Source organism: Morone saxatilis, unplaced genomic scaffold (genome assembly GCF_004916995.1).
Source record: "Morone saxatilis isolate NCDOM2014 unplaced genomic scaffold, NCSU_SB_2.0 Contig7, whole genome shotgun sequence".
Lineage (NCBI taxonomy): Eukaryota > Metazoa > Chordata > Actinopteri > Moronidae > Morone > Morone saxatilis.
Window position 1 is genome coordinate 13,582,467 of NW_023340246.1, and position 26,527 is coordinate 13,608,993.

A 26,527-nucleotide genomic window follows, 5' to 3' on the forward strand; every position below is an offset into this window, starting at 1 on the left:
TCCCTCTTTTTTCACCTCATTTATCAACCACATCACAATTATTGTGTTTTCTAAAGAAACTTTGGATACTCAGCTGCCGTGACATATTGCAATAGCTAAGCTATAGGCTTCAGATCATTGTTAAAACATTCATTCAGTGACAAAATATATTAAGTTAACGCGACCCTTGCCATAGTGGTGTTTTCTAATGTGTATGTCATATATAAGCCAGCACAGTAGATGTGTTTTGAAAAATTCTAGATACATAAATTGGACTTTCCCAAATGCCCATGACTTTTCCTCATGAATCATTTTCCCATCGCAGCTGAAACAATGATGCTCTTATGCTTCAAAATGCTGTACATCTCTCATTGCCTTTGCAGTTCCATCACTCCATCATAGAGTAGGCTGTGAGTGTTGAGAGCCCTCTCTACGGCTCACGATTTATTACCACATTGTCAGAGATGTGTAATATGAAATACAAAGTGCCAGCTCTGAGTTATTTTTTAAGAAATAATGAATATTCTGCCTTTCCTCCATTTCCTGTTCAGCTGTGAAGGGCATTTCATACTTGGTTTATTCTTGCCTCTGTCTTGTTATCTAGTTTTCTGTCATTCCCTCTTATCTTGCTCTCTATGACTTTTCCTCCCTCTCTCACTAATGGCTGTTTTAATTGCTGTTTGAGCACATTGTGTGAGGTCTTAATTGTCCCCCATGGGGCTACTTCGTTACTGAGCAACAAAACACACACAAACAATGCGCTCAGCAACAGAGTGAATATAGAGCAAATACTATTTACACGTGCTTTCTGTGATTCACAAATGTGAATTAAGTTTCTTGAAGTGAAAACTAATTTCACACTCACTATAGGTAGGAGGAGGAGGTAAAACTTCAGGTTTCAGAAGTAAATTATAATTTGTAGAGACCACAGGGAATTTGACTGTGAGTCATATAATGTATTAGGGGTTGCTTTTGAAGCTTTGGTGTGTTTATTGCTGGCACCAGAGGACTTTTACATGCACACAGGGCAGGGAAATATAGCACTCTAGCACTCGTTCTATTTAGTATGGCTCTGCTCTTAAACATAGTGATTCCAAATCCTTATTAGAACCATGGCACTCCTTTAAAGGACATTATAGTATATTATAGTATGAGTATTAAAAAATATTCGTCTTTGTTTTCATAGATAAAGATACTGATTCTTTCTTGCTTGCTTGCTGTCCATCCTTTTGTTTAATTCCTTTTTTTTCTGTCCTTTCTCTGTTTGTTGCCGCTCTTGAATATTTTTTTCTTGCGTGTTCTGGACAGTAGCATTAGGTAGAACATTTTTTTGTGATTGTGGGCTGTTAGAGGACATTATACATCTATAAACTTCAATTGAGAACAAAGGATAGTGAATTTTGCGCGCAGGAGGCTGTTTAATCTTTTTCTGTGGAGTCTACACGATCAGACTTATAGCAAACCCTGTTGCTACTTGTAGACACAGAAGGACCTGGATAGGTCATCGACTCACAGTGGGGTCCAGTTTAATAAAGATTTATATGAACTTAAATTAATTAATAATTTTTAATTGGTTAATCCATCCATTCATTTTCTGCCACTTATTTGGGTCTATGTCCTGACAACGGATCATGGTCCAGTGCGTAGGATTTAGTGGCATTTAACAGTGTAATTGCATATTTCAACTCTTCTAAGCACAAAGGTGAAACTATGGTGGCCGCAAAACTTGTGAAAAACGTAAATGCCCCTAAATAGAACACAGCAGACTCCATGGAAGGCAACCCCCAGCGTGGGGTATTATTGTTATTTACTGAAATTATTGTTTATATTACCGGGAAAGATGTGATATTAATGTCAATGTATGAATTTATTGACATTGTGAGCCTTATTTTCCCTGCAGGGTTTGTCGTTTGTTAACAGTATGTTAACTGTGAAAAAGGTATTAAATCACATTCTATTTGCTATAAAACAGGTCTTAAAAAGTAAAGTAAGTGTAAATCAAGTAAGTCTTGAACAATACAGAAACCCTGTCACCTGCTCTGACTTGCCTGCATTTGAGGACTTAAGGATAACTGTACTGCTTACTGATTGGTCAATCAGTTGTTTGCTCTGATCTGGAATAGAAAAGGTCTGTTTAATTTGGAGTTGCATGTGTCGATGTTTTATACCAAAACACAATTTTACATTTTTTCCCAACTGTTACAAGTGTAGTGAACCAGGCCATTGTTATTTCTTAACTGCTCTAACTCTTAGTGTCTAGTATAATTGTCTGTTAATCCCAACAACTTTAAAAACCACTGTTATATAATGAAGTCTTGATGACTGCAGCCCAAATGGTTTTTAATGGGAGGTCTAGTAAACATATCCACGTCTTCAATGCCAGTGCAGTTCTTTTTTTCCACATTGACACATCACCACACTTATGAGACTATTGCTAAACCAGAAAAACAAGAATTGTGTAGTGTGAGGTAATAGTGACCGTATGACTGAGCTGAATGTGAATCCCAATGTTTTGTATGGTGTGAAAGATTACTCAACAGTTTCATGTGACATCACATTCATCTTCTCTGTGCAGTCTCCTGTACATAAAAATGAAAATAGAAAACCCCAATTCCCATAATCATCAATTTCAGGGTCTGTAGGTATTAGCCTCACAAAATTTCTAACATTCAAAGGTTGAAACAACCATTTTCTGTCCTGTGAATATACAGTATATGTTTTCCTAAATTAATTCCCTGATCTCTTACATCTGTTCCAGTTTCTAGAGCACATTACTGTATGTAAATACTGTAAAACATAAATTGACTAGTTGTCACAAGTAGACAAAAACATATATGTAACCTTCCCCACGCCCACACACATACATACAGTACACCTCTGAGCCACCCACTCCAATAGGTATTGACACGTTCTTTTTCTTGCTTTGGCTCAGTGGGCAGCAGGTCGTAGATACTGGAAGAGCAGAGCTGCCCACACACTGGATATTTATAAGACCACAAATCACTGAAACCACAGGAATGTGCTCTTTCATTTTTTACTGCCAAACCTCCTGCCATGCGGATCACACAGCAGCCACACAGTCCAGCAATCCCTATTGCACTATATTCTCCTTTTTTTCTCTCTCTCTCTCACCCTCACCCTCACCCTCACCCTCAACCTCTTCTCTCACTCAATCTCTCTTTTTTTCTCATTCACTTTTTTTCTTATGCTTTCTATGTCTTGTTCTCCTGCTTTCATACCCCTACCCCCTTTCTCTCTCTCCATCACTTCCCTCTGTCCTGCATGAGTCACAGGTCTTTGGTTGACTGACTCACAGGTGTTTGAGATCCGAACAAGTGCTTTTAGAGCCACAGTGTAATGTATTGAGTGATGTTTGTAGTGATGCAGAAGAATAAGAATAAAAGGTCACATTTTATTTTAATCATTTGTTCAGCCTGCTTATAACCACTTTAGCTGCTCTTCTCTAAAATACCTATCATGATTCATTTGTCATCTACAGAAAAGCAGGTGAATATTACCTCCCAGACTGTGTCACTTTTTGTATTTATTGGCTGTCAATTTTAAAATTCAGATTTTATTAAAAGAAATTGTAAAAAGAATGCTGCAAAGTTAAAACTAGCTAAATTTTATTTATTTTTTTACGCCAATAGCCAATAGATAATTTTTTTTAGCATTTTATATATATATATATAGTGTTTTAACTACAGTACTTACAGTTTGCAGGGAGAGCTGCCTAATAGAATTAAACAGGCCAATGTAGCGCCAAACATGTCTGTAGCACACTAACACACGTTGGGTGTTGCAGTATCAACTATCAAATTATCAATAGTGTAAAACTTTGGTACAGTAGATTGCCATATTGAGTGGCATTTTAAACTACATTAACTGTTTGTTTGTTTTTTGGACACTTTCGTTCAGTACAACACAACACTGACATATTATCATTTGTCATAGTATCATTATGTTGATTTGCTAGCAGGCAGTTGCTTATTTACACATCTAGCAGGTGCAGAGTAACATTAGCATTAAGCTTTGAGTTGTCTTTAGGTCTTTTTGTCTAATATTCACTCTCCTTTTAGCTAATTTTGGTCTCCACCAACCAAGAAAAATATCTTTGGTGCTTGATGCGCCACTATATTCACCAGGGAGTCGTTAATTTTGTCTGTCTGTCATTTGGTGCTGGGCACGTAGTCTGTTGTGGGTTTGTGGAGCTTTTGCTGGAAAATATCAGCTTCAGCTGGAAACAAACACTGATGAGAACAGTGAGAGTGAACCAAAACAATATTGCAAGCCAGAAAACAAAAACAATGGGCTGAAACCCGCTATAGAGCTCCATGGAGAGGGGAATTGCAAAGTCCAATGGTAATTGTTAGTGGGTTCATCACGAACAGTTACTCCTTCCACATACACACAGTCATGTGATTCATTGTTAATATAAAAATATTGATTGTAGCCGCTTTACACATTAATTAGAACGTAGAACATTCTAGTATTTGTATGTTCTTTGTACGTCTAATGGAAACGACTGGGGAAGAGCATTTAAAATCTCATTTCAAACTGCTGATCTGATTACAAATCAAATATATTTTGTTTTAGGGCTCCACCGTTGTGTGTGTCAGCACACACTTACAACTCACTAACTGAATCAACTATTTGTACTCACTGCATGTAGTACATGGGACACTGTATGCCTGATTATATATTCAAATACAGGCTTTTTAGAGCCACAGAGAAATATAGTAATGCCTTTCAACCTCTAGGGACAAAGTCATTTTCTTTCACTTTTTCAAATGTGGCATAATATGGAATCAAGATGGAAGAAATCCAACAGTCAGAAATAAACAAACAAGGCAATGCATAATGTATTAGATTAACTATGAATCGACAGTGTGATGCAGTTTTTATTGATCTGTTTGAAAATACACAAGCAAGTTAAATGTTGTATGACCTTCCACCTACACACGTACACATTACCTTCTTCCCTGTTTCTTGTTTTTGTCCATAAGACTTCAGTTACACATGCCTTGTGGGAAAACCAAGCAGCTACGGAGGGTATTCCCAGCATTCATATATCAACACTATACTATAAAAGTCTGTGTGTTCAATCTTGAAGGCAAAAAGTTTGTTCTTTTACCTCTGTCTACCACAAACAAGGAAAGGTGGGAAATAAGGTGTCAACTATTTGACGGTTAGTATAATTGAACACCACACGTCTCCGGTGAGGACGGGGTTCCTCTGAGGTATGTTTAGAAATATGTGGGTGACATATTGACTTTAGTTGCTTATTAGACAAAGCGATTAATCCTGGTGTCAACATGTGTGCTGATGCATGTCAGCAGGGAAGTTGTGTGGGATGAGGGTTCTGACTTCCAGTGCTACTCTTGTCAGCTGGTAATTATCACCTGAGAGAGGATCTGTGATTGAGCTCATTAGGTCAAGAAGAGGTTGAGACTACGACAGGTGATCCATTTATAGATATAGTGTTTTATTTGGGTGTATACAAGGCCATTTCAGGGCACTGTTACTCTTTTTTTTTTTTTGTCAGCCACTTCAGACTGAGACATTCCACAGATCAGGTTGTAAGTCTGTTTGTCTCACATAACAGAAAAAAAATGATTTTTTTCCCCCAGTAAGCAATCATTTCCCTGTCTTTTCAAAGACTCCCACACAGTCCTCCTTTCCTTAGCCACGTTTCCTTTTCCCTCACTCTGGGTTTTCTGGGGCTTTGGGCAGGAGATTTGGAATATCACTCTCCCTTCATCCTCCTCCTCGACTCTCCTTCCTCTCCATGGCTGCTCAGCTGAGTTCCTGACATACCAGACAGGGCAAACAGCCTCAAATGGCCATTCCAGGGACTTAATGAGAGGAAAAAGGGGATGAGGAGAAGGGAGGTTTAGAGCATTGAAAACAGGGAGGTACAGGACACGTTAATGAAGTACATGCTACAATATTAGGGAAAAAGCAAATACACATAGCCTCCACATGATAGCAAATTTGTTAGTTATTTTATTAACAACATTTCGACAGATAAAGATAGCAGTAAACAACCAATTTGAAGTCGAGAATAGTGTCTTTTTTGCTCCTATTCTTAAGTGAGTATATATATATATATATATATATATATATATATATATCATATAAATTATATAACATAAACTCTCTTGGTACTTTTAAATCTTAGTGAAATAAATACTTTAAGTCTGAATGTGATGTGACATTTTGAGATTTACTGTGTAATAAAACACTGAATTTAAGCCACAGGATCTATGACGTCTGGAAAAAAATACCCTCCCAAAATACCCTCCTTAAACCAAATTGTTGGTCAATACTGGAACAAGTTAACCATCAATTCTTCTCTTCTCTATTCCCCTTTTCCTTCTTTCTCCTCTCACTTCATTTTCTCCTCCTGTTCTGCTCTCCCTGTAGTGTGGCGGTCACTCGTTCCAAAGATGTGCCCTCCTTCGGCCCCCTTATCCCAGAAGGCGTGACCTTTCCCAAGTCCTCTGTGTTCCGGGACTTCCTGCTGGCCAAGGTCATCAATGCAGAAAATGCTGCCCACAAGTCACACAAGTTCCGTGCCATGGCCACCCGAACGCGGCAGGAGTACCTGCGCGACCTGGCTGAGCGCCACACCACCAGCACGCCCATCGACCCCTCGGGAAAGTTCCCTTTTATCTCACTGGCCCACAAGAAAAAAGAGAAAAGCCGGCCATATGTAGGGGCAGAGCTGCGCAGCCTGGGGGCAGTAACCTGGCCAGTCCATGTTGAGGATCACGGGACCGGAGGGGAACTGGAGGCCCTTCTGGCAATCTCCAATGACTTTCTCATCCTGCTGGACCAGGAGGCCAAGGCTGTGGTGTTCAACTGTGCAACTAAGGACGTGATTGGCTGGATGCTGAGCAGCCCTGCGTCTTTGCGGATTTTCTACGAGCGCGGAGAAAGTGTGTCTCTGAGGAGTATCAGTAATAACACTGAGGATTTCAAGGAGGTGGTCAAACGTCTAGAGGTTAGAATACACACACACCAATACATTGCATATGTGATAAGACTGGCTGTTGTGTGCTCAGCATGCTTGGATAATTTATAAAATTAGAACGGCTGTTCTCGCTTGTAATATGTTTAATAAGTAATTATGTGATATATTTTCACAATTATATCAATCACTGACATTTGTGGGTCTTCCTGTCCTCTGCTGTCATAGCTGAGGTCATGGCAACTACACATCCAGAATCAAATTAGGTCAGTTGGTGCCAGGTTTATTTTCCAAGAGAACTGACATAATATAGTTTGCCAGTGTCAACCGAATGAGGTTTAGTTCCTGTAACCAAATGGGTGGCACAACTCATGCCAAAATTAAGCCAGACTCCATGTGGTTGTTGGGAGACTCTGAATAAGACCAAAGAATGCCTGAGGTGACAAACATTCATTCATGTGCAGACAAGTACTAAGAAACCAAATCAATGGACCAAAACGCTGTTGGCTGCCATTGATCATTTACCTGGCCCACTCACAGTCTCTCCTACTATTTACTGTCGGCTGTCAGTCTGCCAGAATGACAACATTTTTGTGTCTAAATGCCAAAGCTGCTGTCTCATTACTGGTCTCAGCTTATTGGGGGAGTTTCAGAAACACCTCTGGACAACGTACTCCTAATGGCTCATACACCTACACATACAGTGAAATGGTGCTAGCTCTTCCTTAGCTGTTTCCATGGAAACTAGTTAGAAAAAAAGGTGTTTTCTTATGTAATCATCAGTGCTTTAGAATGCATTCATTTCCCAAGCCTCTCCCTACCTTCAAAGTGTGTGTGTGTGTGTGGTTTTTATCATGTATTTATGTAACCTCGATTGAGTGCACCATCTTTGATTTGCACACATGCATACTAACAATATTTAACACACACAGCGTTATTTGGCTCAAGTCTCAGAAATGTATCACTTTTCATGTTGCATTTGTTTGCATCTGGCGTTAATCTTCAATCATTTGGACTCCCTCAGTGCCAGAGAGAGGAAGGGAAGTGGCCTTGGGCCACACGCTGTTTGGAACTCGTCTCTCTCTCTCTGTATATCTCTCTTTCTCCTCTCTTTGCTCTCTTTTTTTTCCTCCTCGTTTGCTCCTTATCGTTCCCTTTTTTCTTGTACTCTCTTCCTCTCCCACGCACACATTCAGAAACATCACAGAGAATCATAACAATTCCTATCAGGTGCCAGTCTGCAGCATGATTTATTCACGCTTCCCTGAGAGTTTGACTTCTGTAGAGCTTTTGCTAACGTCCTGTTCAGACAGAGAAATGCAAGGTGCCCTGAAGCTGCCAGGCACATCACTAGAGGGAATAAAGAGAGGGCTGAGTTGTGACCAACCACAATGAAATTGGTTTTACCAGATCCTTTGTCAACTCATTGGTTGCCTTTTACAATTTGACAGATGACCTAAGCTGCCTCTCCTTAAACATTTAACTATTTTCAACTTTTTCCACATCACTCGCTCTGAAAAAGAAGCACAGCCGCTTTAAAGCCACCCCTCCTGAATGCTAAGAGCCACATCCTTCCATGAAAAACCATGAAGTTCAAAAGTGTTTCTCCTAAGCGACACATCTCTGTGAACACAGCCTAAAGTGTCACAGCAAGAGCCACCTGCTTTCATTTCTGTCGTCTCTCGAGTGTGTGTGAATGCATGAGCGTGCACATCTAGTGAGAGGTGTACCACTTATGCTGGAGCACTAATTGATCTTTATTTATGGCCCTAAATCTCTCAGGGATCACTTAAGTTGTTCTCTTGTGCATGTGTACATATTCATTGAACATACTTAGAGACTTAGACAAATGCAGACTTAGATTATCACATTAATTGTCCCAGTGTTCTATTAGACAGCAACTAATTCTACACATAAGTATAGTATTTGTTGGTTGTGCGACTTCGACTGGTGATGTAAAAGAGATAATATAAATAATATTTTTTCTTTCTCTCTGTTTTTTCCTTTTCTGTTTTACCTTCCTCCTTTTCGGTTCATTTTTTTCTCCTCACACCTCTTGACCTGTTCTCTCCCCCCCCCCCATCATCTCCCCTCTGATCATTCCTGTCACTTCTTCTTTCATCTGTGCTTTGTGCATCTCTCTGCCCTCCCCATGTCCAGTTCCTGACTAAGGGCTGTGAAACATCAGAGATGACACTCCGTCGAAATGGCCTCGGGCAGCTCGGCTTCCACGTGAACTATGAAGGCATCGTGGCTGAGGTATCTTTCTGAACATAACCTGAATGTTCTTCTAAAAAATCTAGTTCATTGGTTGAATCTTTATATAGCAGATCTAAATATGTTTTATTAGCCATTAGTCTACCTGTTAATGTGATGATATGGCCTTGTGTTTTCATTTTATTGGTGCTTTTCCTTTTTTGTAGCTTTAAGTGTTTACTGGTAATGACAAGAGACTGTAGATCATTTGTTACACCCTGTAGGTAGACACAGTTGTCTTGTTGGCCATCAGAGTAACAGAATTCTGTTCATGTTTCATGCTAAACAACACAGGTTAGGAAAATACCTATATTTGAAGTCAAAATGATTCTTGAAATCATGATTGGTATTGAAATAATTGAGATGCAAACCTTTTTGTTTTCCCTGTTTCAGTTAGAAATGTGCATCTACAGCTTTGTTTGTTTAAATAGACATACAAAAATCCCATAATAGGAAAACAAATGGCAATTTATGTATTTTTTCAATGGAGAAAACTACATCATATAACCACGTGATGGCATATGTGGACACTCCCTAGCTTGGATATTATACTGTTTGGAGAGTGAATCATCTTACCTGCAGCTGTAATGCAAACTTTGTTACTTATAGGTGGAGCCATATGGTTACGCCTGGCAGGCCGGACTGCGGCAGGGAAGCCGATTGGTAGAAATCTGCAAAGTTGCTGTAGCAACGCTGACCCATGAGCAGATGATTGACCTCCTGCGGACCTCAGTGACAGTGCGGGTTGTTATCATCCCACCGCATGATGATGCCACTCCACGCAGGTAGGTGGGGATGGGACGTCATTTGTTTGCTTTAGGTTCTTATGCTAACCACTTGTTTGTTAATATATTAGATTCGTTATCCGGAGAGACAGTAAACACAATTATTGTTCAGTGCATCAGGAGTCACGTTACCTTTAGATAAAATACTAGTGCGCCTAGCCAATTAACATAGCATGTTTTATTTGTGTCACTGGATATTTTAAAAAGTAACAAATCCAAAATCCAAGTCCTCCTCAATTACTGCCAAGAAAAAAGCAATGTGAACCCGCACTGACACAAACAACACTTGCTTCTCAAACAAAATGTCATTCCTCCCCTTCTACAGAGGCTGTTCAGAGCTCTATCGGATGCCTGTGTCCGAATACAAGGGCAGCAGCAGCGATAGCGGCTCGTTCGAATACAAATTCCCGTTCCGCAGCAACAACAACAAGTGGCAGAGGACGTCTAGCAGCCCTCAGCAGTCACTGACCGCCTCACCACAGCCCCACACGCCCAACCGTGCCATCAGCCTGGGTAGCTCAGTGGGGAAGACCCTGTCAGCTGAGAGGCTGGAGAGGGGCGCTGTCATCCCACGCAGTGTCAGCAGTGATGGTCGACCCCTGGACACCAAGAGGTCAGAGCCCTTTGGCTTTTTAAATATAAAAAATTGGAATCTAATATTTGTATTAGGGGGAGTATTATAGTATTTGTTTGTTTTGTCGTTATTTTCACATTCATTCATATTTTGTATATAACAAAAATCAAGCTAGTGTATCAACAAAGCACACAAGATGCAGCTATTGGGTGTGTGTAGCTGGTTTCTAAACAGTAGCTTTTAAGTATTCATGTAATTTTTTTCATCCTGATTGCGTGGGAACTGTGACCACAAAGTAGCATCAGTGGAATTTCCTCTGAAGGAACAACTTAGAACATTTTGCTCCTACAATGCTTTGCTTTGTTTATTTCATCTTCCTTTAGTTCCTCCATTTCCATGTGCCTGCAAATTCTTACAGTTCCTTTGTGTATACGTGTTTGTTCGTATACCAGGATGTCTCCCGGCAGTGAAAGCTATAGCCTGGCCTCCTCCCTGGCGTTGGGTCGTTCCCCTCACAATCGCAGCTCTCCCAGCAACCTGTCTTGTTCCAGTGACACCTCTGGAAGCTCTGCTCACTGGAGACAGAAGTCCATGCCTGAGCAGTAAGGAAGAGGGGGGAGTGGGATTGTGTTAGTCTGTGGCTGGGTTTGTTTCAGAGTATTTTTATGCAAATGATATATCATTTCTGAAGAGCAACAAATCTCAGTCTCACAGAAAAGTTTTTTGCTGCCTTGAGGCACTTTCTTTTGTTTATTCATTTTTCATGTTTTTTTATGTAATTATTAATCATAGAAACACATTTGTTTGTCTTTTATGTATGATGTATTATAGTTAGTCTCAGTTTTCATCTTTAAAGTGCAACGAAAAGCAATAAAATCACTGATCTTGGAAGACTATTCTTTGTTTTACATTAAGTTAAAAGTTGGCTTGAGATTAGATTAATTTGACAGTTGTAACTGTGTATGATGCTGGTGTAGGAGAGTGAGGTGATAGCATTTGAGTGTCTTTGTGTATGATAATGCTCCTGACAGAACATCTTTTTATTTTATTCTTTTTTTTTTTACTTCCTCCCACTGCAGCCTGTGGGGAAATGTATTGTGTTTCAAACTCTGTCATTCTGACAGTTCTTCTAGTTCTGCATTTTTAATCAGTGGAAACATTTAGATGATAAAAAAGGATGAACAAAAAGTCTTCTCATTTTGTGCTTGTGTGCTCATTCCCCAGGTTTGTGGGCAACCGCCACTCTCCGATGTCTACGGAGAGACGAGAGGCGGTTGGAGAAGGCGGGTCCAGTGGAAAGTCCACTCCCAATTGGTCGAGAATGGAGGAAGGGGGTGGAGGTGAACGAGGGTCAACAGGTGAATATATGGCATGGAGGACAAATTAATATAGTTAGTTAATCCAGTAAATGTAGTAAGAGAGCAAGGTGCAGTGGCTTAATACTCATAGTAGATTCTAATATTTTCAGCGATCTAAGTGTATTTTTATGTGTATATGGGAGGAATGTGAGGGGACGTGACTCTTGACGTGATGCGGGGGAGGTAGGGACAGCACAGGAAATAAATCATCCATATGAAAACATATTTTTCTAAACCCTTTGAAATGAGGTATCCAGAAGAGTGTGTGTGTGTGTGTGTGTGTGTGTGGTTTATATGTGTACCTCCTCATCTGCTAGTGACAGTTTTTTGAGCAGCACCTTCCAGAGCTGAGATACCAACTCTGACAGCATCCACTCTGCCTCTAAACAGTACTCCTATCCCCCTTCCCCTCCTCTTCCTCCTCCTCTTCTGAAAACTGTGAATTATATTGCTTTCACGGAGAAGGTCTTAATGTCTCTGTGAACAAACAGGGAAAGGGAGAAGATAATGAGACAAACATAAATAGAAAATAGAATAGTTGAATGATGGAAATGAGATCAAACAGTGATCTAAATTAAAGTATAAGGCTTTTTCTATGTCACTTTTCACTCATTATATAAGGTTTAATAAAGGAGAAATAGAAAGGCGGAGAAATTCCTTTTATTTCCTGTCAACAGTGTTGGCCAGCCTTCTGTTTGTGTGCCTTTCCTTCCCTCCCGGCCTCCCTCCAGCCAGTTCCTCATTCTCCACTGCCACTTATGTTTGCCTCTCATTCATCTTTTTATTTTCTTGTAGATTGGCTTTCATTGCTTCCATTTAATTATGAGTATTCTCCCATGCACTGTTTTTTTGGGAGTTTTCCTCTTGTTTACCAGCTCGGCCTCTGAAAGCCATAAAGACTACATGCTCCTCCACCGCTCCTCTGATTCCCAGCAGGATGTTGCTTTGGTTGATTGTTGACCAGCCTACTTTCAGCCGTGTCCTCAACCTGTTCTTGACCGCCACAATCACAGAGCTAGGCCATAGTCTCTCATTTTGTGGTTGTTTATAGCACTTATGTCTTTATTGGTTAGGGTGTAACAATGCAGGCTGGGCCAGCTTGGCCTCTGTCAGCCAAGTGTCCAGCCCAACACAGTCTACTTTACTGTCTCTGTGGTTTATGTTTCTGTTCTTTCCTCTTCCTCTCATTTTTACCCCCTTGACCCGTTAGTCTTCAGCAATGATGATGTGGCCATGCTCTGTCCAGAAATAACACAAGTCATGCAGAGGGCAGGATACTGCTTTTACTTTTTGTCCCTCAATTCCTGTCATAAACAACAAGGGCATTATCATAGCCCTTAATATAGTCTACACAAGGTTTTGCATTAGAGTAATGAGTGCATCAAGTTTTCCTGTTCGTCTACCATTTAACAAAGCATTTTCTCCAAATTACTTTTGATATCCTGTGGCAGGTTTATGATTAATTCATGCGTTGGGTGGAAAGATGCAGAAAAATGCTATTTGTCATGACTTTCCATCCTATGCACAGCAATTCTTAAATACCCTAACAGTTTTTTTTAGTTCATCAATGCCTACAAGAGTGCACACATTAACCCAAGGCGCTGGGAAATCGTGTTTTTGGTTTGTCACGAACTCTCAGGCTTTTCATACCAAGACATCTGGTTGACCAATCACGTCTATAACAACTCTTGAGAAACGAAAAAAACATTGCACACAAAAATGTTGCCACATATACACATACACACAGGCACTCAAACAAGCAGGCATGCACACGTGCAACCATCTCTAATTAGAGCGGAGAGCCCTATGGGCCGCTGTGCAGAGAGAGAGAAAACTATGCAAAGTAATGAATATTCTAAGTGAGATATGGAGGGGTTCACTACATTACTAGATTCACCCAGCAGATGTTATGATACCTCCCTTAGCTCTCCCTCTCATGGTGCTGTGGTCATTAACTGCGTACTCTGTATGTCTTGTTGCATAACATCTAGACAATTACACAACAGTCCCATTTATGCCCCGAGTTTTGCTTCAGGACACATACGCACATTCCCTCACACGGCACAGCTTGCCCAGAACAAACAAAGCCAGCAGGGACCGTCTGGGGACACACTTCTGTTTGATGTGTGTTGCTTTTGATGACAAGTGATCTGTGTTTTTTGTTCATGGACACGACAGAGGCAGAATGAAAACAATGTCAGCATTATGGGTCTCCTGGAAGCATGAGTGCTGTCATAGCAAAACACACATAAGTGAGCAGAGAGAACCCCTTCTCTGTTGATTCATCAACAAGTTATCTATTTGTACTGTATGGTCTGTGCATGCGTTTGTCACCAACCCCAGCTGTGGTTATTGGTGTATGTCTTGCAGAGGCCCCAGTTTCAAAGTCAGGTCAAGGCTATTCTGGAGCTCCCCGAATCCAGAGGCAGGAGCAAGTCATCCACCTGTCCCCGAAGAAGGGCAGCCAGGTCAGCCTTAATTCTCAGTATTAATTCTCTGTAACTTTTTCAAATCCTTTGGCACAGATGATTCTTTAAGATTTTTTTCTGCTAGCATAGAGTTTTAAGTTCATTCTGTTTGCATAGCTAATAATGATGTTTTAAAGTAGTTTGAATAAAGTGGTGATCACCAAATAATGACCAAAATATGTTTTTACTAACATGGAAACCTTCCTCAACTGTCCTTTCCCTTCCCTCTTCCACTTCCTGTTTGCTCCTGCAGTCGGACGGCCCTTACTCCGGGCACTCCAGCAGTAATACTCTATCCAGTACAGCTTCCAGTGGGGGCCACAGTGACAGTGATAAATGGTACGAACTGGGAGCCGGTGGAGGCTCCAGTGGTGACCAGGGTGAGACAGAGCCAAACGGCCTGGGAGGAGGAGGCTATCTCCAGGGCGCATCAGCCGACAGCGGCATCGACACCAGCTCTTATGGAGCCCCTCACCACACCCACCCCCATTCTCATCATGGCAGCACCACCTCCCTGCTGGCTCCCAGTGGAGGCAGAGAGAGCAGGGAACGGTCAGTGTCTCCATGGCATAGCCCCACGGAGGGAGGCCGCAGGATGCTGGAGCGGTCGCCTGCTGCCGCCGAGTCCCCAGGCCCTCCAGGAGAAAGGAGTCTGGAGGGGACGGGCCGAACCCCACCTACCCATCTCCTAGTTAGAGACAGCAGCACCTACAGTCTGAGTGACACTGGATCACACTCGAGGTCTGTTTGGGTGTTTCTGTGTTGATATGTTGATATTTGTGCCATGTTGTTTTTGAGGGAGTGGTTATAAAACCTGGTGGGCGTGCAAGATAAATTTGAGTGGTTTGAATATTATTAATAAGTTAAGACAGACATAAAATAGTTGGAGGAGGGATTCACTCTTTTTTGTTAAACAGCGCATAGCTAATGGTTAGATATTAATTGGCTATTAAGGGTTACCCTTAATTTGTGGAGTTTAAATTAAAAAAAGTTAAGTTTACATTCAGTGTTTCTCCCCAAAATGCATTGTGTATCCCCGAGGCCTAACAAATGCAAACTGGGCCAAGTTCTTGCTCAAACTTACCAATCTTAAAGAGCTGTTTACCCTGAAAGAATTACGATCTTCCCTGAGGCTGAGGTAATCAGCATTTAAAGCAGAAGGTGAAAACAATCATTGTGCTATAGATAATAATAATAATAATAAACTTTATTTACTCTTATTTATATACCACTTTTTATAGGTTACAAAGTGCTACACAGGAAAGGGGAAAAAAGCAGATAAAACCACACAGATAAACAGCTAATAAAGAAGAGCCAAATAAAAACAACACAGGGATCATAAAATAAAAAATAAAATAAAGCACAGTTAAAAATGTTAAATGGCAAGGGTAGGATGATAAAACCCAGTAACATATATCTAGGAATACATTAAAGCCTTCCTATTTTAAATAAATACATAATAATAACTAATAATAATAATAATAATAATAATAATAATAATAATAATGTTATTGTTATTGTTATTATTATTATTATTATTATTATTATCATCATCATTATTAGTATTATTCTGTCACCTTGATAGGAAACACAAACAGTTGACCAATAGCCACACCCACAAAGTCAATAGAATCCTAAAATATGCTACTTTGTCATTTATCATCGCAGTATTTGCCTGACCTGTGCGGCATGTTTCCAATTCTCATTACTCAAGCTAATATTTCTTCACCCACAACACACACTAGACCACCTCCTTCTCAATAAGTCTTTCCTGAAAACCAAGCACGGGAGTAATTTTAACTCTCTTATCTTTCCACATTAGGCCTCCGGAAATGTAGAACATGTGTCCAACTTTTCATAGCTGAACTCGTGTCTGGAGCTGAGAGAACTCCAGCGTCTCGCTCTTCCTGTTTGAGAAAGTCTTAATTCACCCGTTCAGATAGAGTTACAGTTCATGACCCTGATATCATCTGTCCAGCGTTTGAGATACATTTGTATTCTATCATAGTGGCAGAGTGGAGATAAGATAAGGCTCTGAAATGTGTTTGCTAAGGTTGGCTTGAGCACAGGTGATACTTGGATGTAATTTTCCATCTATAGTATAACTCAATAATGTATGTCCTCCCTGGAAATTCCTTCCTTCATTAGAATGTTACACTAATAATTACTTATTAATGCTTGACCTTAAGAGCAAAATTAATTTCTTATGTTTAGATTCTCCTCGGTAAACGGTAAAGAGATCTGGGTAGTCCATAACAGAAACCTATCATTCCCTGAAGATGGTTTTCAAACCCAGGATTGTGATGCAACTTGTATACTTCTTACATCAGTGCCTACGGTTGTCTTATTTGTGGGGCATTGCATGATGAGTAACCCCTGTCATCCTCTTCCCTCCATCAGCGCCAGGCACTCAGGCCACAGCTCCCCAAGAGAGGAGTCGTCCTCTTCGGCCACCTCCCCTTCATCCCAGTCCTCGGCATCCCCTGGGCCCAAGAGCTTCTACCCCCGCCAGGGAGCTCAGTCCAAGTACCTGATTGGCTGGAGGAAGCCCGGTTCCACCATCAATTCTGTCGACTTTGGAGACACACGCAAGTAAGGAAAGAGAAAAAAAAAAATAAATAAATTGGAAAACAATAAAGTGGGTCTATAATTTTAGTTCCCATTCCAGCTGTGGATTCAAACCACACGCAGTTGCACACATCCTCTAAGTAGTATGGTGTTAATGGTGCCACAAGAGTTATTGCAATATGTGGCCCATTAAAAAGCTGTGTCATCTCAACATTCAGTTTCTCCAGAGATTTGGGCCTGGTTGGTGCTGGCATGTGTGGTTTTGTAACAGTTTGCCTACAGTGCTCACATTAGACGTGAATGTCTTTCATCACAGCTGTAGTTTGTGACAGTATGGAACTGAACCAGAGACACACAGGGTTGAGGTCTATTTCTGTAAACCGGCCAATTCCTGCAGGGAGTGGACAAATGTACACAAGGGCTTGTACAATGTAATGCAATTTATTCACAGTCACATTAATGCCCAACCAAATTCCATTTGTAAAGCTTATAATGTCACATTTATGTTGAGACTGTCAGTGGTGATGATGGAATTTACCTGTGTATATATTGAGGTGACAAAATTGAATGTTAGTAGCTTTACAATGATAGTATTTATTGTAGGACTGCTGTATAAGGCTGGATTTGATCCCATTACTTGTCCACCCACTGTACTTTCCTATTAATGTCTTTTGGTAGTAATAATATGCATACTCCTTGATTACCCCCTTGTGGTTGAAAAGGATATTACACTGAAGGCTTAACAGTGATGCAGTAACTGAATGCAATTTGTCAATGAAGAGTTTTAGCATACATCGTTTATCTCGTGATTGTGGTTGCTTAATCTGTGAATGTGTTTTTTAGGAAGTCTCCAGGAGAGGGTGGAGTGGAGGTAGTTCCAACCCCAGCAGCAAGGCCCTCTCTTCGGGATATGCACTCGCCCCAGCCACATGCCAAATCCACTATGGAGGAAGATGTGAAGAGACACAGTGCCCCAGACAGCCCTCCACCACCACGCAGACATAAGGAGAAGGTACGTCTACAGGTTCAGATCCTGTATTTTTAGTGACTCACAATAACACTTGCTCATCACCCACCTATAACTCCTGTGCAGCACGGCCAGAAATCGCCTCAAGGCCAGTCTCTCAGTCACCGTCGCTCACTCCATCGGACCCTGTCAGACGAGAGTATCTACCGTGGCCAACGCCTTCCTACCCTGAGTGACTCAGTGACAGAACCAGCACTCGGCGCTGATGTTCTCTTCAGCTGCTCCACCCTCCCACGCTCACCCACCACCCGTGGTGTTCCCCTCCGACGTCCCTCCTATAAGCTGGGAGTCAAACTCCACGGTAAGAAAGAGGTAGAAGTGTGTAGATAGCTTGCCCAGAGAGGTATTTATAACAGGTGGATTCCATTCACATTTAAAAGATCTTTTTATGTGCCATTTATCCATGGAGTGAAATTAGTCCAAGACAAGAAGGTTTATACATCCACACAAAGTCATTTGGTTTTGATTGTAAACTGATGGTATGTGATAGATATGCTTTGGCTGAATTTCAAGATGTGTATCTGCTGCCCCCTTTTGATTGAAAATACACATGGTTATAGAAACTATATATTTCTACAACTTAAATTCTGTTTTTAGGTGACCTTTCAGCATCTGACACATCATTGGTGGATTTGGTGGAGCGTCATCGTGGACCCCTCCCTCAGGAGCTGATGCCCCTCCCGTCTTCAGACAGGGACAGCCCCCTAGAGTGGACACACCTGGTCGATGTGGCCAATACCTTTGAGAGTAGTGAAAGAAACACACACTACGGTATTGCCATTTACTAATAAATGCACACGTCTTTCCCTTTTATGTGTTTTATCTTCACTAAAACAAGCATTTGACTTGTATATGTTATGGTCCTGAAATAAAGGTAGAGATAACATCAGATTGGTCTAAAGGCTTTGTTACTCTTGTGATTCTTTGTATTTGTAACTTTGAGTCGTTTTCACCCTTTTGTCCATTTCTTTCTTCCTCCAGTCCAGAGAAGTTATGTGTTTGGAGATTCAAACCACCGAAGCAGCGGTGCCTCCAGTCCTCAACAGCCCCACATAGAGCTGCAGCCTGCTCCACTGTCACGGCCCTCATCTAGGTAACACCATACTCATACACTGCTAACCAGTTTGTTTCTACATTTTAGATACTTATTCAAACCTGCCCTGTTAATACCTGAAAGGGACTGTGGTTACAGGAATGGTAGCGATATAGCCAGACTATGAAACACCAGTGGCTTCAGGACTGCAGCTTGTTCAGTTTGCAGCCAAACGAGACACAGTAAAGGGTAAAAGTGAGCATGCTGCTATACTTTGTAAAGAAAAATAATAATAATATAGCTACCTCATCTCTAGATATAAATAACTGCTGCAAAAGAGACTATCCGTTAATTAAATGAGTCTTCTTGTTACGTAGCTCCTGTTTGGCTCAATGTTTTTATTGTTATTTATGTTATATATTTGTGTCCTTTGGGGTCATATTAGATTAAGTACCAGTACAATGAAATGAAAATGAGTTCAGCGTCTAAACAGAAAGTGCAAAGAGTATGCTGCTATACAAATAAATGTACAGAGTGAGCAGAATGTGACTGATATGTGAAAGATTAACATAAACCAATATACAGGTACAGTGAATAAATATACTGAATAAACCGTAAACTCATGAGGAGTATGGTAGAGGGCACATAGTTTAAAATGTGTACTCTCATGGTTCTGCACTGAGTTTTTAGGTTGAACATAATTCTCCACTCTGTATTACTGAGTGCATTAACAAGGCCTACCATTGGTGTGTGTTTCTTTCTTTTCCACAGTGAGGGTCACATAGGGCTGGAGAGGAAGGTGACTAAGCTGGAGGCCATGGTGAAGATGCTCCAAGAGGACCTGAAGAAGGTGGGAGCGATAACGCAAACATATGCACATTCATATACATATATACAGCACATAGACTACATGTATGCGCAGAGTTCTAGTTGATTTGTTTGTGGTTTACAGCTTCTGCTCTGTGTTGTGATAAAAGATCATTTCCTGGCTCCCTTTCTTTATTCAAGTGCCAGTAGGGATGACAAATGAAAGGCTTTGGTTGATTTGCATACAGTGGAGTAGGGAGCAGATAAATAAACATTTTGTCTTCAATAGAAAATACTGACACAAACCCAGTCAGTTGTTGTGCGCTGCCACTGTTTTGCGTCTGCTGACTCAGATTTTACTGCAATCACTCACCACAAACCTTTATTTTATTATTATTTTATTTTAAACCATTTAAGTGAAACAGTTTGCTCTTGTTTGCTTATTACAATTTTTGGACTCAAATGGTTTCCCATCCACTCACGCACTCCTTTCCAGTAGATTAGAAAAGAGCAGTGAAGCAAAATCTGTTTTTGACCGGTGCAGAGATATAAACAGGCAGGGCATACTGGAGCAAAACTGGAGTGGCAGATAAAGCAACACTTTTTAAAATATCTGCTCTGCGCCCCATCCAAAATCCTCCCACTCACGTTCAGCTCACATTCTGAGTCTGTATCACGGGATGTAGGCTGCTGGTATAAGCCTGCCACTGGTTGCGTATTTCACACGGCATTCTCTACCCCTTGCACTAAGTTGTGTTGGGGGGGTACTCAGCACAAGATTATGATTGGTTTGAAGAAGTTTTTTTTCCCCCTGCAGCAGAATGATAATGGGTGCAGCCAGACCTTTCTCCGGCGCTGACACAGCACTGTGGAGATCCCAGACCAGATGGATCCATATTTACACCAAATTCTACTTATAAATTCTGCACCAGGGAATGTTTTTAATCCATTCAGTTCTGGTGATTGTGTACAGAAACTCTGTCACCTCATTCTTAGCTGACAGGAAGCTAAAAGGTTTTTCTGCCGCTGTACCCTCTGTTCCCTTTAAAGGTTTGAGCTGTATTGCGTTGTTAGTTACAGACTTTGTGGCCTACTTGTTAACGAGTCTGGCCTTTTAACACGAGGAATTTTCTCCCACAAAATTGCTGCAGTCTCGTTATTTATTTCTTATGCAATTCTCAGTAAGTTCACTGCTGTCAGTGAAATACTGGAAAGTGTTAAACTGTCTGCATTACTTATTTTTAAAGTAGCGGTGGATCAGTTTGACACCTCTCACCTCCTTCAGTCACCCTCAAGCCAGTAGCAATCATCTTGCTGCTGACTGACAGCACGAAGCAAAACTCTCCACAGCTACAGTGTTTTCTTTAACTGTCTAGATACTTATGTTCATGCACCCAACTAGTGCTTTTGGCGGATTCAAAATGTCAACTGATAACATCTACCCACAAAGCCCTGAAGTTTTATCTGGTTGTGACTCACTGTCTGCAGAACTGAGATGTTTATGTAAACACCAAACCGTTGATTATATTTATAGAGTAATGTGTTTATGTTGAATCTTGCGATATCTACATTGCACTCCATTATTTTTGCCTGAAGTTAAATGCTTAATAACTAGGTTGATTTATTCATTTTTACCCAACCTTTCTCCGTCTTTTACAGGAGCGCGAAGAGAAGGTGAGACTTCAGGCTCAGATCAAGAGGCTCTGGGAGGACAACCAGAGACTGCAGGAGGAGTCCCAGACCTCCGCTGCTAAGCTCAAGAAGTTCACAGAGTGGGTCTTCAACACCATCGACATGAACTGACCCCGACCGGCACATTTTAACTCATGCACGCACATACACAAAAGCATACATCAGCACACACAGTCTGGACAGAGAGGCAGAGGGGGGATCAACACTGACAAGAAAGGTGGAGACTTGTTGGACTCACTTAGCCTGATGCTGAACCCTCCGACCATCTTCCATTGGCTTCGAACATCAGCAGGTAATATCTCCACAGATCCTCGGTTAAACTTCTCAGGATGAGACTCATAAAAATGGGTGTCATTTATCTGATTATGAAGGACTGACCTCTACTCTCCACTGGGACCATAAGAGCGTTGCTGAATTGATCTTTCTTTCATCTTGCTGTGCCAAAACCTTTTTCGCAAAATTGCCAACAAAGAGGAAGCTCTTCCCCTCCCTCCTCTTTCTGAAGAAGCCAGATTCGCCTCTTTCTGATGTGAACTTAAAGAATCCCCAGACCCCCACCCCTGCCCTGCTCTCTCTGTGGATGTGTTTCTCTTTTAAGGGACAGCCTACAGTAGATATCTGGCCATTTATCTTTCCTCTTTGTTCCATTTTTCAATTACTTTTTGAAATATTTCCCTGCTCCTCTGAAAGTTGACTCAAGTCTTTTGTGCCAAATAAAACCCACAACAGCAGAGGGTAGCAGAGACATCTATGTGACTTAAAGGAAGAAGTCTCTGAAATGCCACGCAAAAGTCAGACCGGTACGCAACAAATCTGCCAGCCCACAAACACATAATGAATCTCAAGCCACAAGACCACAGGAGAGGTTTTCATTTCTTTCTGACCACTGACGGGTCATCGTGGCTGTTTGTCCGTCAGCCACAGACATGGAAGCAGGTCGATCTGCCTCCTTATCACAAGGGAAATTTAGATTTGTACAGTGTGTGTTTTTTTTTTCCCCATTTCTTCTCCTCTGTGTCACTCAGATCTGGATTACAGCATCCTGTCTGTCTCTACAGCACAAACCAACACCTGACAGAGGAGTATATTTATAAGCCATCGGCATGTGGTGCCATAAAACATGACTGATATCCAGAGTGCTTTGGTCCATTCCAATTGTATGTGTCTTAAAAGCAATAGGAAGAAGTCAGGACTCCTTTCTCTCTCAAAAAAGGGAGAGTTTGCTCTGGGAAGAAGTTCGATTTGGGAAAAGATGTTTTAAAGGTTACTCTTAGAAGACACCAGTCTCTGCTGCACAAGATCCTCCATCTTCTTCCATTAAAGCAGTGAACATCGTGCTTTGGGAAAAAAGGAAAGAGAGGACTTCACTCACTATCCCACTGTCTGGAATACAGAGAGCCAGCTGATAATAAATGACAGAGACATTTTCGGGAGGGAAAAGTAAAGGGGGTCGTTTTTGTTCCCAGGTTAATTTATTTCCTTGTATTATAATTCCAATAAATAAGTTGTTCTATTCGTACAGTACAACTCACATCAGTGTTTAGTTCCTCAAGAAAAAGGTCACTAGCTATATTATTTAAATGGCTTTCTTTCTTAATTCTGGCTCAAGCCTGACTATATGCTTTTTATTCTGTATTATGTTGTATTTTGTGGTGCCTAAGCCTGCTGTCGTGTTGCTTACAGTGCCCTCTAGTGATGACCAGTGGAAATGTCATGATTATTAAATGTGCTGCCAGTCACTCTGTATTTTTCCAACGCCTCTTCAGCAAGCAGTCAGACATCGACCGTGAGGCCACACAAACACAGAACAGGAAGAAAAATCAGAAGCCAGCTTTGAGAGACAATCAAAGGTTGATTTTTGATAAAGGGAGCAGACCTTAGGTGTACTTGTACGTGTGTGTGTGTGTGTGTGTGTGTGTGTGTGTGTGTTAAATCTAAAACATCTATAGCTTTCCTCAGGTTCAGTGCTTGTTGGGAACATGAGGATCTTTTTGTGGAAAGTAATTCAACAAGAAAATACTTATATGTTTAGATTAAAATACCCATGATGAGAGGGGGAACCACAGTACCTACTGTACCGGTGGCAGTGTGTGTTGTCATTGTGTGAATGTGCATCAGTCTATCCAGCCGTGCCTACAGTCACTTATTTTGGTCATTTACTCCCAGGCAGAGCAGGGATGTGCCTTTGAAACAGCACCTGGGGAACAGATGAAAGGGAAAGGCTCTTCTTCTTCATCCTGAAAAATAAACACACCTGGATAAACACACACACACACACACACACACACTCACCTTACACACTTTTTGAGTTTTAATCAACTTCATACTCACAGTTGTGGAGTCTGCCTCATAAATGTTTATACGGGGGAATCTGCTTTCAGCCTTTCTCTTGTTCATATGAATATGTTTACTGAACACAATCAGGTTGGCTAGCCTCCAGACAAAGGGTGTGTGAAATGTATGGAAATGTGTCAGTGTGTGTGCCTTTGCATTCAGTTACATGCAGTATATATTTCAGTGCAGCTGGCCCCCTGTAATAAAAGTGTATTGGAAGAAAATGTTTCCCCAAATCACAAAGCTAATTACAACACAAGCAGGAGCCATAAAGCTGTTTTCCGCAGCCACGTTGTCTGACAACAATAAGAGTGTTGGGTTTATTTCAGGTCGCTAACTTGAGCATGTACATTGAAGTGGTTCTTCACAAAAGTGGTGTAAGCCTTAATTCCCTGTCCTTTGCTATCAAAGACGCACTCCCAGTTTTTGAATCCCTTAGAGTAAATTTGCATCTTAAATTGATGCAATTAAAACCCTGCAGCGTACAACACAAAACGGCACCCGCCCTGAATGTAAAGAGAATATAAACAAGCCTAAATAAATGTGATGTTTACTATAACTGACATTCAGCTCTGCAGCTCTGCAGGGAGATCAGTGAAGATGCAACAACTTTTGGTTCTGTTTTAAGAATCTCTTCGGTCTATATAACAACACCAGTGAACAGTCAAGTGTTTTGCTTGCTGAGATGATTTGGTCGTTTTAACAGTTTAACAAGGTGGCCAGTTGTGAAAAGCAGTCTTAGTAGTCATCCAATAATGTGAAATCCTCAAAATATACACCAAGTATGAGTCATATAGGCAGAAATGTTCCCGATCCAGGAAGTTTTGACTGTAAATTGTACGTCGATGCTTAAATGATGACTAATAGGTAATGTTTTACTGTACATGGAAAGTGCTCTAGTTTTTTGTATTTCAAATGAAGTATGGCCAAATGACAAACTGTGCAGTGCAGATGTTTTGCTCGCATCTTTAAAAGTGTGCATCAAGTTGGATGTTAGATACAGTTAGCAACCTTATACAAAGACATAAACGCGCACACACACACACACACCCCAGTCCAGTTACTTCAGTGTGAATGTTGAGTTATTTTACTGTGCATATAGTTTCTTTCTTTCCTCTGCTTCCGTTTTTTGGTGCTTTTCAGAAGGACATGGGAAATGTGAATGTTCAAATGTTCCATTTTGTAATATCTTTTATTTTTAAGAACCTTTGCACAGTGTTTTATAAAAAAGGATTGTGTTTACAGGTTTTTGGATAAGAAGGGTGAATAGATCCATTCCTGTGCAATCTCGTCTAGATGTTGCTCCGTAGTTTTCCGGCCAGTGCAGTTCCCGTTAAACAGAGGAAGGTGCTTGACTTAATTCACTTTAAAAAACATAAAAAATTCCAACCCTTCTTTTCCTCAAGCATCTCTGATCACACAAGAAGCAGGCTGGATGTTGTTTTGTACTGTAGGGATTGCCGGTTTTCAGTCGAGCACAACTTGCGAGGTTAGTGATTGCAGCAGGGAAGGAAGGAAGGTTTCACAAAGCTCAGAGTCACGGCTGTGTTGGAAGAACAAACTAAACAGTGAACTAATAAAAAGCACACAATTTCAAGAGAACCATACGTTTTACAGAATTAAAAATACTGTTTACATCCCGGATCCATTGTCTTTGTAAAATGTAAAGGTATGAAAAAGACATTTGCAGTGATCACAGTATTAAAGTTTCTGAAATAAATAAATGCCGTATCAATTTGTGGTCCTGTTGACTTGTTTGTGTTTCTGCACTATACTGCTTTGACCTTTTTTAATTGTGATTTATGAATTGTGAACATCATTTGTCATAATGTTTTCATCCCTCGTCCCTCTCATACACTAAGAACAACTTCCCCTCTAATGTCAGGCAGAGGGGAAGTGGATTTACTTCCTCCTGCAGAGCTACTGTCTGATTGTATCTTGCAGTGAGTGAGGAGAGGGCAGAGGTCTGGGATTTGGACTGTGTCTGCCTCAGGCTCCTATTGTTCCGCTTTCATACTGATTCACCTGATTGCATTTTTACTGCTCTCCCAGCCAGAAACCACCTCGCCCATGTTTTCTTCTACACAGGTTACGTAGTAGCTGGTCACCACTGCTAAAAGAGATGAAATGATAGCAACATAATTCAGCATTTCTCTTCTTGATAACAAAAGATTTAGATTTTCTATCTCTGAACTTTGTTGAAGATAAAGTACTGTTACTCTATATGAGTTAATATTCCTTCCACACAACACTGTACCATTGTCTTACTGAACAGTTCCAGGTTGTAAGATTAAGTCTGGTTTCAGGAGTTATAATAATATAGAAAAAAAGAATGATTTAGTCTATTCTGTACATACATTTGTTTGGTTTTGATGCCATAAATAGGTATCATGTATGTAGCCTAGATTTAAAGCAAAGTATTCATTACTTTCTGGGATCAGGATGCATTGATAGACATAGGCATATACTATGGGAGAAATTTAACATAACTTTAGATACTTCAAACTAGATTTTTTGACGAAACAATCTCAGCTCATTGTCCACTTATTAGCTTTTTCCTGAGCTTTTATCCTTATGGTACACGGTAGTAGCTGTTACCATTTCATTTGTCACACTTTACTACTGGTAGAAACTACAGTATTATTTCAAAGGTGAACTTTGATGGTTAACATA

General features: G+C 40.8%; 1 protein-coding gene across 1 annotated transcript in view; it reads left to right on the plus strand.

Moving 5' to 3' along the window:
- Positions 1-25,583, plus strand: part of sipa1l1 (signal-induced proliferation-associated 1 like 1) — a gene marked incomplete in the record, with an annotated part of 34,975 nt that extends 9,392 nt beyond the window's left edge. Inside the window, 15 exon segments of the mRNA XM_035678861.1 lie at positions 6,406-6,985; positions 9,113-9,211; positions 9,818-9,993; positions 10,319-10,606; positions 11,020-11,169; positions 11,792-11,925; positions 14,296-14,393; positions 14,647-15,134; positions 16,794-16,985; positions 17,805-17,973; positions 18,055-18,289; positions 18,586-18,759; positions 18,970-19,081; positions 19,793-19,871; positions 21,488-25,583. Of these exon segments, the coding sequence (XP_035534754.1) occupies positions 6,406-6,985; positions 9,113-9,211; positions 9,818-9,993; positions 10,319-10,606; positions 11,020-11,169; positions 11,792-11,925; positions 14,296-14,393; positions 14,647-15,134; positions 16,794-16,985; positions 17,805-17,973; positions 18,055-18,289; positions 18,586-18,759; positions 18,970-19,081; positions 19,793-19,871; positions 21,488-21,631 (3,118 nt within the window).
- Positions 25,584-26,527: the final 944 nt, after the last annotated feature.